Source organism: Sinohyriopsis cumingii, chromosome 17 (genome assembly GCF_028554795.1).
Source record: "Sinohyriopsis cumingii isolate HCF-2022 chromosome 17, ASM2855479v2, whole genome shotgun sequence".
Classification (NCBI taxonomy): domain Eukaryota; kingdom Metazoa; phylum Mollusca; class Bivalvia; order Unionida; family Unionidae; genus Sinohyriopsis; species Sinohyriopsis cumingii.
In genome coordinates, this window is record NC_142977.1 from 100,144,741 (window position 1) to 100,161,099 (window position 16,359).

The 16,359-nt window shown below is 36.7% G+C and overlaps 2 protein-coding genes across 2 annotated transcripts in view; one reads left to right on the top strand and one right to left on the bottom strand.

Annotated features, from left to right (window-relative positions):
• LOC149779537 (uncharacterized) overlaps nt 1-8,386 on the bottom strand; it is a 30,132-nt gene extending 21,746 nt beyond the window's left edge. The window contains exons 1-2 of the mRNA XM_089940243.1: nt 8,211-8,386; nt 5,940-6,048 (exon numbers count right to left, since the gene is read on the bottom strand). Of these exons, the coding sequence (XP_089796369.1) occupies nt 5,940-6,048; nt 8,211-8,305 (204 nt within the window). The 5' untranslated portion in view covers nt 8,306-8,386. The remainder of the gene's footprint in view (nt 1-5,939; nt 6,049-8,210) is intronic.
• A 1,924-nt stretch (nt 8,387-10,310) lies between these two features.
• Nucleotides 10,311-16,359, top strand: part of LOC149779538 (4-trimethylaminobutyraldehyde dehydrogenase-like) — a 97,827-nt gene continuing 91,778 nt past the window's right edge. The window contains exon 1 of the mRNA XM_089940252.1: nt 10,311-10,330. The gene's annotated coding sequence lies outside the window, so the exon portion shown is untranslated. The remainder of the gene's footprint in view (nt 10,331-16,359) is intronic.

Consider the following 16,359-nt stretch of genomic DNA (forward strand, 5'->3'; position numbering starts at 1 on the left):
AAACAATAGTCAGTCTATTCCTCCATTATTTTGTGTGATGTTTCCTAAATCACACACTGATGCCATAAAATAACGGGTTAAATGGGTTTTGTAGTGTTGGGAGTGGGGGTGGGTGGGGTGTAGGTGTTTGGCAGAGTTGGTCATTGCAGGTGAGGGCTTAGGTGCTTTCAAAAAGCTTTTACTTCTTCACTCTGTGTTGATAGTATATTTGGAGTTTGTATGCGTTCGCGTACGTTTGTGTGGATAGTTTATTTGGGGTTTGTATCATCTCCCTTCTGTGTTGACAGTATATTTGGGGTTTGTATGCGTTCGCGTACGTTTGTGTGGATAGTTTATTTGGGGTTTGTATCATCTCCCTTCTGTGTTGATAGTATATTTGGGGTTTGTTTTTTCCTCTTCCCTCTGTATGTGTATGTGTGTATGTGTGTGTGCGTGTGTGTGTGTGTGTGTGTGCGTATGTCTGCGCGCGTACGTTGTGTGGGTGTGTGTATTGGTCTCTGTTTGTCCGTATAAAACTCACTTTATCCCTATCAGATACACTCTACCTACCTACCTGCAGTAGCGTGCATTCAGGTCAGCCACTTGCAACACTGTTGATATTTATCCCTAGTGTTCAGTACAGTGACGTCACTGACGCTGGAAATTTCGAGACTATAAATATCGACTTGGGGATTTCCACATTTTGTAGCTATACATATATACTAGAATTCATAAACAGGAACGTCACTCAAGCTGAGGCTATAAAAAGACAGTGGGATTTTCCAAAGGAAAAACCCACAAGTTGGAGCTATAAATAGATAGTGGGATTTCATAGGAATTTCAGCTGATTATAGATACATAGGTATTTATCCACGATCGTCACAGAAGTTGATATTGTAAGTAGTTACTAATTTTATCTATTTTATAGTGTGTGTGTTTATGTGTGTGTGTGTGTGAGTATGTCTGCGCGCGTACGTTGTGTGTTTCTGTGTGTGTGTGTGTGTGTGAGTATGTGTGTGTGTGTGTGTGTGTGTGTGTGTGAGTATGTCGGCGCGCGTACGTTGTGTGTGTGTTTGTGTGTTTGTGTGTGTGTGTGTGTGTGTGTGTGTCTGCGCGCGTACGTTGTGTGTGTCTATTGGTCTCTGTTTGTCCGTATAAAACTCACTTTATCCCTATCAGATACACTCTACCTACCTACCTACAGTAGCGCGTATTCAGGTCAGCCACTTGCAACACTGTTGATATTTATCCCTAGTGTTCAGTACAGTGACGTCACTGACGCTGGAAATTTCGAGACTATAAATATCGACTTGGGAATTTCCACATTTTGTAGCTATACATATATACTAGAATTCATAAACAGGAACGTCACTCAAGCTGAGGCTATAAAAAGGCAGTGGGATTTTCCAAAGGAAAAACCCACAAGTTGGAGCTATAAATAGATAGTGGGATTTCATAGGAATTTCAGCTGATTATAGATACATAGGTATTTATCCACGATCGTCACAGAAGTTGATATTGTAAGTAGTTACTAATTTTATCTATTTTATAGTGTGTGTGTTTATGTGTGTGTGTGTGAGTATGTCTGCGCGCGTACGTTGTGTGTTTCTGTGTGTGTGTGTGTGAGTATGTGTGTGTGTGTGTGAGTATGGCGGCGCGCGTACGTTGTGTGTGTGTTTGTGTGTTTGTGTGTGTGTGTGTGTGTGTGTGTCTGCGCGCGTACGTTGTGTGTGTCTATTGGTCTCTGTTTGTCCGTATAAAACTCACTTTATCCCTATCAGATACACTCTACCTACCTACCTACAGTAGCGCGTATTCAGGTCAGCCACTTGCAACACTGTTGATATTTATCCCTAGTGTTCAGTACAGTGACGTCACTGACGCTGGAAATTTCGAGACTATAAATATCGACTTGGGAATTTCCACATTTTGTAGCTATACATATATACTAGAATTCATAAACAGGAACGTCACTCAAGCTGAGGCTATAAAAAGACAGTGGGATTTTCCAAAGGAAAAACCCACAAGTTGGAGCTATAAATAGATAGTGGGATTTCATAGGAATTTCAGCTGATTATAGATACATAGGTATTTATCCACGATCGTCACAGAAGTTGATATTGTAAGTAGTTACTAATTTTATCTATTTTATAGTGTGTGTGTTTATGTGTGTGTGTGTGTGAGTATGTCTGCGCGCGTACGTTGTGTGTTTCTGTGTGTGTGTGTGTGTGAGTATGTGTGTGTGTGTGTGTGTGAGTATGTCGGCGCGCGTACGTTGTGTGTGTGTTTGTGTGTTTGTGTGTGTCTGCGCGCGTACGTTGTGTGTGTCTATTGGTCTCTGTTTGTCCGTATAAAACTCACTTTATCCCTATCAGATACACTCTACCTACCTACCTACAGTAGCGCGTATTCAGGTCAGCCACTTGCAACACTGTTGATATTTATCCCTAGTGTTCAGTACAGTGACGTCACTGACGCTGGAAATTTCGAGACTATAAATATCGACTTGGGGATTTCCACATTTTGTAGCTATACATATATACTAGAATTCATAAACAGGAACGTCACTCAAGCTGAGGCTATAAAAAGACAGTGGGATTTTCCAAAGGAAAAACCCACAAGTTGGAGCTATAAATAGATAGTGGGATTTCATAGGAATTTCAGCTGATTATAGATACATAGGTATTTATCGACGATCGTCACAAAATGGAACGAAAAAATTGAAAAAGAAGAAGAAAATGAGAAGAGGAAGAAAGAAGAGGAGGAGAAGAAAAAAAGAAAGGGAAGAAGAGTGTAGGAGATAAAATAAGAACTTGGTGGAGGAAAAGAAGAGATTAGAAGAAGAAGAAGAAGAAGAAGAAAACCCAAAGGCCCTTTTCAGGGCCAGCCATATATCTCGAAAAGAGATAGCCTTTGAATTGCCTACCCCTTTTTTAAAAAATTTTTTTTAAAAAAAAATCCCATGTTCCATTCCCTTTGTCCCTAAACTCTATTCCCCATGTTAAATTCCCCTTGTACGTAGAGTGACCCACGATTTATTGCCATGTTAAATTCCCCTTGTACGTAGAGTGACCCACGATTTTTCGCCATGTTAAATTTCCATTGTACGTAGAGTGACCCAGGGGTCCCTGTAATGCTAATTCCCATTGTACGTAGGGTGACCCCATTCACTACTAAAGTGTCACTCTGAATGTAGAGGTGGTGAAAAATGAAAATAATGACATCACTACCATGGTTCATGTTAAAAACACGAATATTTATCAGCATGTTTAATATTATAATATCATCCTAAATCATGTAAAAACGGGATACCATGTAGTCAAGCAAAACGCAATATGGGAATTTTTTCGGATGACACTTTCTAAATCATCTTTGACAGAGTTAGGTCAGCATTTTTTAGATAGAAACTACTCTATTGACATCATTATTACTACTTTACAAAAAGTATCTTCTCTTTCACAACCTGACTCTTTACAATGTAAATTCAAAAATAGAAATGACGATATCATTCCTTTTGTTATTGAATATAATCCAAGTTTGCCTAATACAGGTAAGATTATCAATAAATATTGGGATTTATTAAAATTATCGTGTAAAGCAATTGTTAAATCGCTACACGAAAGCAAACCCACACTTGCTTATAAAAGGACTAAAAATTATATAGATTTCCTAAACTAGTAGAAAACAAACACCATTTAAAATGAGATGATCAACTAAATGCAATAGACCTAGATGTTTGCACTGTTTTTTTATTAATGAAAATACTTCTTTCAATAGTAATAATACGAAAGAAACTTTTAATATGCGTTGTGATACTAATTGTGCAACATCAAATGTTATTTATTTGATTACATGCAAAAAATGTGACATCCAATATATTGGACAAACCAGTCAACAATCATCTAAACGTATGAACCAACATAGATCAGACATAAAAAAATAATTCGATCATTCATTTTCATCTCAAATTGCCGCATATTTTAACAAGGGTTCCCATACTTTGCAAGATTTATCCTTTCAATCTATTGTTATAGCTGATTCTGAGATGGAACGTCTGCTAAAGGAAAGCTATTGGCTTCACCGTCTTAATACTGTATATCCAAAAGGTCTAAATTCCAAAACCTGTACGACACTCATTTATCAATTGTTTTAAATTATGTCCCATGTTTACAATTAGTTAAGAATATTTTTTATATTATTCTGATTTACAGAATAACTTAACTAGTGAAAGCGTAAACTTATATCATAAAAATAAGTTTACTAATTTTTTCAAAATGAAAGGGCATTTTAAAATTAATTTTCAAGATATTGTGATTACTTATTCATAAAATACTTGATTATAAGTATTAGGTACACAATAATTTTTTTATTATATAAACTGAGTTCTATCTATTCGTCACTAATATATCAAGATATAATATATTTTATATTTTTTTATTTTTTTATTTTTATTAATTGTTTCAAAATGTGCATTATACATAATACAAATTTTAATAAAACTTTATCTTTATATGATCATATATATATATATATATATATATATATATATATATATATATATATATATATATATATATATATATATATATATATATATATATTGTAACGTATAATTGAGTTAATCATGTTTATTTTTAATTTAATTGTTTGTCAGTTTTAAATTTTTTATTCTATTATAATGTAATTTTTTCACTAGAGATGATACTTTTTCAGAAAATTGTTTGACCTTGACTTAGTTTATAAACACCAGGTGTTGATCTAATCTCTGATCTCGATTCAAAATTAGTAAACAAAATTCTATTTTATTTTAAAATGATTGGTTGTTGTCAAGGTCATGATGGGACTACGTGGGTTAAGAAGTAAAAACTTTTTAAAATTTTTATTCTGGGAATAAAATCATTGGTCTAATCAAGACCATATTCTGTGTATGTGATATAAACATGATCATGTGCACCCCCCCCCCCCGCGATTTCGCAACTTGGGGGAAATTCGAAACTGCGTCTTATGTACAATATAATCTTTGTTTTGAGAGAGATTTATCAGTTTTGGGCTTTTCATACTGATGTCAAATTAATGTGTTGTAGCCAGATTTGAGCTACAATAATTCTTCAGATCAGTTGGATTTCAAAAGGATTAATTCTTTATTCTCTGGAAATATTTTGAGGAGTGCTCACACAGAAATTTTGGAAAGACTTTGCTTACAAATTTGATTTGTATTTCCAACACCGGAGTGCCATTATTTGTATTTCTACAAGGAACTGTAGATAAGCACAGTACTGACTACAGCATACGTCATCGTCATCCATCTTGGACTTTACATCAGGATTCGAATTTGAAATTATTAGAACATTTATTACTAGGACTTTTGCAATTTAATTCGTGGATTATTCTTAGATTATTATTTTTTATTTGATTCTTGAAACCGTAAGTTCTTCTTTTATTCTTCATGTTTGCAGAATTTTCCAGAAAAAATAAATTATTTGTTAAATTTTAAAAAGCTTGTTGTTTTCACTCTTTCTGTGTTACTGTTTATTCGAGCCTAAACATGTAACAATGGTCCTAGACGATGGACATAAATAGGTTCTATATGATGGAACTGGTCCTAAACAATGTACATCAATATAAGTAATATATGTGGGAACTATATATAAACAATGGACTGCATTATGGGCCATATAGTAACACTAATGTTAAGGAGAAAAAAAACCCTAAACAAACATCGCTTTGATTTCGTTCTTTCAGTTAATTGTCATCATATCTGATCAACCAGAAATGAATTTATTTTATGCAAATGGACGTTAATGGGGCTTTTAGAGAATTTCGAAAAGATGAATGGTGTTTAGGGGACGTAGGAACCTTCCACAACTAACCCTTCTTCACTATCTCTCGCGCCTTAACGTAAAGCGCTATGCAAGCTTTGAGCCACTTTCGCACCTTAGATTAGAACTGAAATTTCTTACCGTGTACAGACATTTTTCTCCACCACTAGCACAGTTGTCCGCAGTCTTCCACGCTTCAAACTGGCTGACTAGGTGTTGTTTAACTTGATCACAACTGATACCAAAGGTCCTGAAACAATTTCGATGTATAATTTTGTGCAACTCGTCTTCTAACGCACGTATCTAATACCTTCAGCATATTGCTATGAAATATACCCACCATGTCGGCCAATTCTGCACGTCGAGTAATTCTGCGCAACGATACTTCATTTCTGTAAACATTTGATCATGTGTCATTTTGGGTCGAAAATCAATTTTGTATCAAGAAAGAACGGTCGTACTTTAATTAAGAAAAGTGATATTCATAAACTGTACAAAATTATCCCATATTTCGACTCGAAATGCATTTGAAAATGTGATTTCTAAATGTCAACATGAAGACCCACTCCATGACCTTCTTGAATCTGTAACCCAGAAAATCCTATCTGCTATGTATCTTTTAGAATCGTACAAATAAATACATTATTTAAAAGATGGAAATGTATACCTTAAAAGAATTCTGCATTTTAATCGAAATTTCCAATGTTGCAAGAAGTTGTCCGACACGTAAAAAATCGTCTGCTACCCATCGTGTCAACTTGCCGCTAGAACGGGATTCTCAAGAAATTCGTTGGCTTATAGTCTGTTTCTAAATTTTTTAATAATTTTTTCCCACAAACAAGACATTGTAAACACATTACACCCTATTCATTTTTGTTTCTCTTCCACATAATAGCTATTTTTTAAAAAATAAAATGTTGACCTTCACTAACAAATTTTGCAAGATCGGTTTAGTTGGGTTAATATCGCTTGCCATTTATTGGCATTGTTACGTTGAATTTTGTAAAACTAGCTATTAACCTAATTACTCGACTGAACTGCTGACAGAAACAGTCCAAAGTAATGTATTTCATTTCTATAGCACGATGGATAAATATTACATCTTTTCAAAGTTGTGCGCAGAATAGGCCGACATATCGCGAGTCATGAAAACACGGGGTGGGGTGGGGGGTGGGGGTGGAGTGGTGGTATCCCGTGTGTGCAAAATTAATATTATTTCGAACAGAATATTCTGGTGACAATTGCCTCTTTTCAAATGGTAAGCACTGACGTATTTTATTTCGTCAACCGGTCGTATTCGGTATGCGTTTAGCTTCAGTACTAGTAACGGAAACCTTAAGTGCGCAGAAATGCCCGCCAGCATTGTACTTCTATAATCAGCACTTTTCGTTTTTGTCAAAACTCGCATAAAATATTAAGTGCTCACCACGCATTACTCAGTGTTTTCTATGAAGAAATTAGCTGCTACAACCTGCATAGATTATCATTACTCCATGGAACTTATACTCATTTATGTTCAGTGTACCCATTACATCTCAAAATGTGATCTTATATCTGCTTTAAGCAACGCGAGCCATATTTGGAGAAAGAATGAACCTCCTCAGTGGAGAGCTCGTAACATGAAAATCTTCATAAAAAGCTCTGGTGCCGAGTGAGAATTTGTCCTCAAATCGGGCGATTCTTTCTTTCTTCATGTATCTATGCAGCAGAAATGTCAATATCGCTGATTTCTCATGAAATATGGCCTAATCCCTTTGTCGCAGGAACGAGATGAAAACATCGATTCGTATGACGCATATGGTTAGCGCCCATTTGTAATTTACAAGGTTCTGGATCTGAGCTCCTGGTGGCAGCAGATATAAGGCTGATTGGGTGGCTAACCGTTGTACTTCAAGATAGATTATGGGTTCGACACCCATTCCAGCTGCGCATTTTTGTTCCTATGAGATCATCAAAATTAAGCTGTCTTGTTTGCATTCTAATCCTTTTGATACATGTATCATTTAACAGATGATTCATTGTAGAACAATCCATTCTATAAATGGTACGCACATCTACACAAAACAATCCAGGCTGAAAATGTGTGACAATTAACACTTTTCATTATATGTATAACAGGTATACGCTCTCAAAACTGTCACATTTTTCTGCTAAACTGAAGGAAAAAAAATAAAGATTAATAAAATGTCAATATAAGAAAAATAAATTTCGTTAATCTTTACGGTACGCTCACTGGGTGGTCATTTCATCAGTGACATCCATATTCTACTACCTTTCCAAGACCAAAACACAATATATAGTCTGCTCTTGGAAGTGTGAAACTATACCAACATATTGCTAATGCCTATAATTTCCACAGAATGTAAGACTCACGATAGCCTTACAAGGTGATAAGTATAGGCTGGTACTTACCATACAACTTTACACGACGCGTGTGAAGGATAGCCCAGCATGAAGGCTCTTGAAGCGCTAATGAGGAAAATCAATGCAATTATATTTGACATCATTTTCGTTTCTTCGTTAACGCCTTTCGTTCACGCTTCCACGCGGCTAATGGCAGAAGATAGACTGGTCCTCGTTTGTATTTCTCCTCAAAGTTTATATCAGAAACAAGAATTAGATCATCGACAGCACGTGAGACACAACATGTTGGTAGATAAGATATGGATTCTATGGAATCTGGTGGCCGAAGACAGAGCGACCTTCAACATCATGGCATACTTTGGGGGCGGTGCAATTTCGATAATTTATATTTAAATAAGCGTTGGATCTAAAATAAACATAAAATTCGGTTACGGTTTAAGGATGTATCAAGTATAAACAGCTGTCAAAAGGTACCAAATCCTGGATATTAACTCTAAAGATGCAAGTCCACTATAATCTCCTAAAGCCTTCTGACCAATTCTAACTATAATTTTGAACAAAAATAATGTGCTCCAGGTCGACGTTTCATCAATATTTTCTCGTTTTCAGAATTATAATTTTCTAACCTGAGTGATAATTCTCTGTCTGTTTGTCTCTGGCTCTGTTTGTTTGTCTCTCTGTCCGTACGTCTTTCTCTCTCTCTCTCTCTCTCTCTCTCTCTCTCTCTCTCTCTCTCTCCATGGGCAGGTGCAGGAGCGTCGTTTAATGGGAATGTAAATAAGTAGTCAAAGGTCTGTGGGATGCGATCTCTGGTGGGTTTCCAAGGGTGAATTCCCCGAAAGGTTCAGCATTTTAAGCGTTTACATGCATAGTTTGAACTATCTAACTGCAAAGAAAAATAAATCTATGAAAAGTTATGATTGATTTCCGATCCTTTTATTTGGTGGAGGACACGTTCCCAAGCACTCCCCCCTCTGCGTCCTTCCTCTGGCTCTCTCGTTGTCTCGAGTTCAGTGGCAGCGGCAGAGGAATGTCTGCTTCTCGTTTATATGTACATTGCACGGATTACCTTAATAGTTTTATCGAGACACTGACGGAACACTGTAATCGACTCCATATAGCACAAGATTCCATTGGACCTGATCGAGGACTTCAAATGCTATAACAAACCTTCGGCAGCAATTTTGACCCATGCATAGTGGAGCATTGATTCAAAACTAACACCAGATACAAGGAACTGTCAATGAGTCACGGAGCCTCGTCTCAGAAATTGAGATGCAAAGCTACTTACAAACACGAAGCTCTCAAAGACATTGACTCACTCTTACATGTTACTAGCATAAATATCCTGGTTTAAATGGGTAAGCCAGTTAAGCAAGAAAGCAAGCAATGATGAAAACAAGTATCAAACAGCAGCGTTTTTTTTTTTTTTTCAAGACAAAATGCACACACGAAATTGACTTGGATGACTCTTTGGTGGAGAAATTTATTTGGGTGACCCTTTTGTGAAGAAAGCTCCTTTTCACCCAAAGCCTATGTATTCCCTGAAGAACCTGTTGTATTCGCAAAGATGTGATCACCTTTTCACCTATAAATTATGTACCCTGGTCAGTCATAATGGGGTTTTATTGTTTTGTTGAGTCTTCTTTCTTTCACACACAAATTTAAAATAAAACTAAGAATTGCATATTTTTCGTGAACATTGTTACTTTGTTGGTGAAACTAATAATCGCATCTTTTATGTTGATTGTAGCTTTTTAAAACGAAATCTTAACCTTTTCTCGTGGCAAATCTGCATTTACACTCTCAATTAATTATTTGAATTAACTCACACATCACCTCTCATCACCATGTATTTAGAACGTACACTTTTTGATGCATCGAAAGTTTGCCATACGCATGTGGAAGACCGAATTGTATAAAGTGCAATCTCTGAGTCCTCAGATAAGAGTCAAGGTGTTCAAGATAAAGGAAAATGAACTCACAGGTCAAGTATATCACATACATATATAGAAACTATATCCCCAGGCACAGAGGTTTTAAATCAGTACAAACCCAAACTCTGACACACAATTTCAAATTCTGTACCTAAAACATGAAAATGAATAGGAGTGTAATTTTCCATAATTCTCTAAATTGAAGTGGTGTGAAGCTTGCTGTTGTATCAGGTAAGGTCCAAAGTTGAGTCTTAGTACAAACTTGTGGTTGTTAGTTAATAGATTCGTCTACGCCCTCACGGAGCCTCGAATTTAGTTTCATAACTGATTTCATTGAATGTAAATAGTAAATTTACTGTAAATTATTATACGCAATTAAAATAATTACAAATTAAAACGTTAACCTAATAGGGTACATCAGTGTGGTTGAGAATGTTTGAAACAAAATTGAACATATTGTAGCATCCGAATAAAATGTTATACAACTGAAAAATATAAAAATGAATACACCGTAAACGTATCCATTCATAATGCATGTCGACAGGATGTCAGATTAAATTTGTCACGAGTTGGTCTGGTCAAATGGTGTTTCTGAAGTCACTGGTCCCACATCTTCGGGGTTAATTTAATTAGTCAATGAACAATATATACTTGGTTACGTTCCATTTTCACTTTAATTGGTTGACTTATCTCTCTTTTCCGCCAGGAAGGGATCGTAAAGTAAATTTACATCGTCTGATTGTAACATATTCAAACTTTCAGTTCTACAATGAAGCAATAAAGTTTATTTTGATTTCGGTCTTTGTAAATGGTTTAGATGTTGTATATAATGTTCAGGAAGATAAAGGCCGATCGTCATAAAAAAACACAACTCTTGTTTCTCTTATCTATAAATACCATAAATGAATTTATAAATACCACATATATATTATTGCACGTACAATGTTAAACGGGCTCCAATTTTTAGTGGCATTCTGTGTGCACTTTTCAGGAGCAATCTCCAATTTATGAATACTTTGTATATATTTTTATTCCAAAATGGATGATCATATTTGAAAACAAAACTGACAATAGATTGTTTAAAAATGGTATTTTATTTTCCTTACTGACGTAGGAGAGACGTCTAATGAGCCCTTTTCTTGAGTTTGCTATGTAGACATAAAATAATAAGCTCTTTTCAAAGATTTGTATTGTTGACATCATCGTGAATGTGGTGTCGATTCTGCAGTCATCAAATATCAAAACTACCAGGTCTTGTCATTCATAAACATTTTCTATAACAACTCTGTTGCCTGACTTTAGCAATTTTGATAACTGCGTTTGTTTTTATTTAAGGTTAAAAACCATGCTTTGGACATGCTTGTACGGATTTCGTATCTTCCTGGAGAATCGTACTGTCATTATTATTTTGGATGTTTCTGTCAACGTTTGATACATCTACGAACATCTTGGCAGTGGAATGAATTACTATGCAACAACCCAACTTTTAACTACTATCCAATAACCCACCTTTTAACTACCATCGGGGGCCCCGAGTGGCCGAGTGGTCTAAAGCGCTCTCCGTTACGGATCACTGCCATCTCACCTCTGTCTGCGTGGGTTCGAGTCTCGGATTCGGCCAATGTGGGTATGTGAGAAAGCTTGCCAGTAGCTTCTCGTGGGTCGGTGGTTCTTTCCGGGGTTCTCCCGGGTTCTTCCTCCACCATTAATACTGGCCGCCATGTATAGCCTATCGTGTGCTGAAAAATGGTGTTAAACCCTACAACAACAACAACAACTACTATCCAATAACACACCTTTTAACTACTATCCAATAACACACCTTTTAACTACTATCCAATAACCCACCTTTCAAATGCTATACAACAACCCATCTTTTAACTATTATCCAACAACCCACTTTTTAACTACTATCCAACAACCCACCTTTCCACTACTATCCAAAAACTCGCTTTTTAGCACTGTTTAATACACTATTGTAGATTCCTTCCTATCACATAACTTTATGATTACTATCCAACACGCCGTATGTAATAACTTAAAAACCACATCGACTATCAAGCGAAAAGGGCAGGAGTGCTTACAACATTATACTTGCAAACAATTAAACATACTATCTCACAGGAGGAAGTAAGATGTAACAGGGGGAGGGGGATGACTTCTACACACAAACACACACACACACACTATTATACATAAACAAGCAGGGGAAGGGGTATTTCTAGACACAGTATCTACAAACATACTATCACATACAGGTGGGGAAAGGGTTTTTAAGTTTCAGTTTGGTTCATGAACATAGAGATAGGTAAATGTACAATATACAAACTTATTACAACCAGTCCGTAGACCACGACACGTTTCATGCATCCTTGCTTCTCCTCGTATATTCGTGTCTTCCATAAAACTTTATCTATAATCTTAGTATCACCCAACGATTCATTGACATATATTAAGGAGGATTGGATTAATGAGCGCGCCAGAAATAATGGTCACTTTTAATCTATTAATCTCTTTATCTATCTATGTATCTCTCTCTCTCATATATATATATATATATATATATATATATATATATATATATATATATATATATATATATATATATATATATATATATAAACGCGCGCGCACTAACGAGGAATTCAAGTTCAATACCTCTGGATGACAAAATGAAAACGAGTTGCTGATAAATCGTATTTCCGGAGTGATAGTATAACTTGTGCAACTACTCGTGCAATAGCAGCTTGGCCTTATGCGGTTTTCTATCGCATTTACGAGAATTTTTGCGACCGCTAATACTACCTTCATCTCTTGTTTTCATCACTACCAGTCCATGATGACGTCATACAGTGAATAGATGGAAGAGTGAGCGTTTTATGCAACGTCAGAAAGAAGAATCTCAAGTATTTGCTCAACAAGTACAACAGCAACAGCAAAAGAAGAAAGAAAGTGAGAAGAAGAAAAAAAGAGGAAAACTCTGAACAGTGAACAGAAGGAAGAGAGTGAATAATAAACGGATAGTCTCTTTTACGGCATTTGGTGAAGCTATAACATCTGAGAGCAGTATATCAGACGTCTGTAACCCAACCAAAGAGAAAGAACAGTCTCGATCCAATACTTCTAAATCTTCTATGCCTACACTGACATTCGCCACTGCAAGCACGACGCCAGCAGCAGCAGGTACGACTACCACTACCATAGCAACAGCAGGAGTTGGTCTTGGCTGTGGAAAATGTTTAACATTGATACAGCTAATGATGTCAAATCCGAATTTTTTGTTTGTTGTTCTGCTATTCAGAGAGACTCTATTGACCCTTTTCAGAACCACCCATATCTCTTAGAAAGAGACAGTATTCAATGATTGCTAAATCAAATAAAACTTGCCCCCTCCATTTTAAAACGCGTGCGTGTTTGAGTGGTGAAGATCGTATCCATACTTCTTATTAATACTTAAGAAACATTTTAAGACAAAGAGACACTTGGTATTGTCGGTTTGAAGAAGAATCTTAATGAATGTTCATAATATAGCACATAAGTAATTTTTTTTCTTTCACTGCCTGTCTCTTTCGAATTTAGTTACTAGAGTGGGTTTCTCTTCTCCCATCCTTCTACTTCTCAAGCATCTCGAGGAATCTTTATTGGTATGGGGTGTTCTTCTGTTTCTATTGAAGGTTCCTCCTCCTTGTTTTCTTTTTCCTCGGGTGACTCTGAAAACCAAATGCCATTTTTCTTGACATTTATAACAAGTATCTTTGCATTTGTTTCTCTTTTTTGGCCTTTATGGCGTCTTTTCTTTGACGATGAGGACAGTCTGGAGCCCAATGTCCTTTCTCTTCAGATGTCCTCAGTTTTATATCGTGTGGTCCAGTCCGAAATCAATTTGAATGTATACAGTCCAATGACGTTGCAAATATCTGACCTGAAGAGCGATCTGTTGTGACTCTACCATCTTCACAGAGAATGAGTGTATTCTCTTACGGTGGTGGTTTCTCTGTATATATGGGGTGGGTGTGTACCATAGTCAGATCAAGTAGAACGAAGATGAAAAGATCAAACTTTTCCAACGAGAAGCCATAAGAAGCCGAGAGAATTTATGTATCACCTCATACAACACATCTTCGTGCTAGCGATTTTAAATCCCGAGTGATCCTAGGCTAATACATTGTATCGATAAGATGATCTTTTCTGTACCAAACGAAGTATCGTGCAAATTAAGAACCACCACGATTTAAAGTGTTTAACTTGGGCCATCCGCAGAGTTCGAACTTATGCCGAGAAGAACGACACTAAGAGTGGTCAAGATTATGGGAGAGCCTTAGACAATCGTACAGAACTAAACAATAAATAATCAGAACTTATGCAGCATGCAGGAATTCCAATGAGACCCTGTGTGCAGTTCCACAAATGCGAAATTTCATGACACTTTTGGTACCTCGTTATAAATTCAACGTACAATTAAAATGGTTCGCTAATCTCTAGTATTTTGGGTACATATTTTCCCAGGCGGAAATTTCATTCAAGTTTATCATCACAAAGATCATTCCGATGCCACTGCAACCATCACATTGCTCTATTTTCAAGCGAATATTTGCCAGGCCGGCCTGTTACGAGTGACATAGCATAAAACAATCACAACAACAGCAGAAAAGTGCTTTTAAATTAAAGAGTGTGTGTTCCACGTGTGGACCTCTTATTCGTGCAATAAACCAAGAGACACATGTATGTCCAGCAAGACGATGATGTCGCTTTTGTGAACAAATTGTGTACTTAATCATCCGTGTTACATTCAAAGATATGACATGGAATTCGAAGAAGTATTAAATGATGATGAAAACAAGAATAATAACACGAAACATGTTGATTTGTATCTTTTTGACCTTAAATGTGCACAAGATACCATATATTCACATCACTAGCGTTGATGTACTCTATCGTGCTTGTATGTACCTTATCGTGCTTATATGTACCTTATCGTGCTCTTATGTACCTTATCGTGTTTGTGACAAATGCATTCAAGAATCGTTAAGATTACAGGAGGAATAAAAAAGTTCTTTCTATACTCTCGTACCCTTGCTTTGTTTGCGAAACGGATTTTACTCTCCACATTTTTCTTTTGAAGAATAAATGTTGAAATATTGCAAGTCCATATAGACATTTTATGAATGGTGATGGGGAACATTTCAACAAGTACTTCTGGATCACGTAGGTATCGATCCAATGAACGAAGCATCTGCCATTGCCAAAGCGTGTGGATTAGGTTACCGAAAACAATTCATACCCAACAACAAACTAGCTATGATACCACCTCAGTCCCATCATTCTGTTAACCGTCATTATTCAGCCAAAGCTTACATTACTTGTGTGAAACTCAATACAAATGGATACAACATGCAATAAACAGTAGAGACAAGAAAATCGGAAGCTTGTCAGTGAAGTTATGGGATTTAGAAAACCCACGAATAGTCTACGAATTTCAACAATGTTTACTTCACCGATGCCCTGCGTGGTTTCCTCAACGAGATCTGAAAAGTCCGTTCTCAGAGTTCACTTTGGAAGAGCTGTACTACCAAACATCAGTAAGGTCACGGTTTAGAAAATGAAGACAGCAAGTAATGGAAATGTGGAAACACAATTATGATGGACGTTTGAAAGCAGATCCAGAATTGAAACTCATTGCCAGAGTATGATGGAAACTTTGAATCCATGGGATCGTTTGAAAGACAATCCAACGCTACACTCTTATTGTACGAAGTGGAAGAATTACAAGGAGAGCAAATCAAATACATAGCAGCAGGGGGGGCGAATCGGACATTTTGTCCAATCGTTATTTTGCTTAATTATTACTTTCTGCACTCAACGATCTAGTGTCGTCAGCGCCTGGTAAAAAAAAAACGACGTCGTCGTCGAGGGGATCGTCCGGACGTCATTTGGTTTAATTAATACCTTCTGCGCGCCGATCCCAGCGTCGTCAGCGTCCGGTAAGCACAGCGACGACCGCGTCGATGTCATTGCCCCCCCTGCTGCTAAGTAGCTATTTGCAATTTAACCGAATATTTGGTCAAGTCCGATACGATATCGTGTCCGAGGATCATGTAAATTTATCGTTACAAATCCATGTGGGGTCGACTGAGCATGACTAAAAAAGTTTCGAAAAACATTAAAGTCCATGTCACCGCCGCACCATGTCTGCCAAATATTTCGTAGCGTGTGTGTATCAACGCCGTTGAACACAGCAAGAATATTACAGTTGTCTCTAA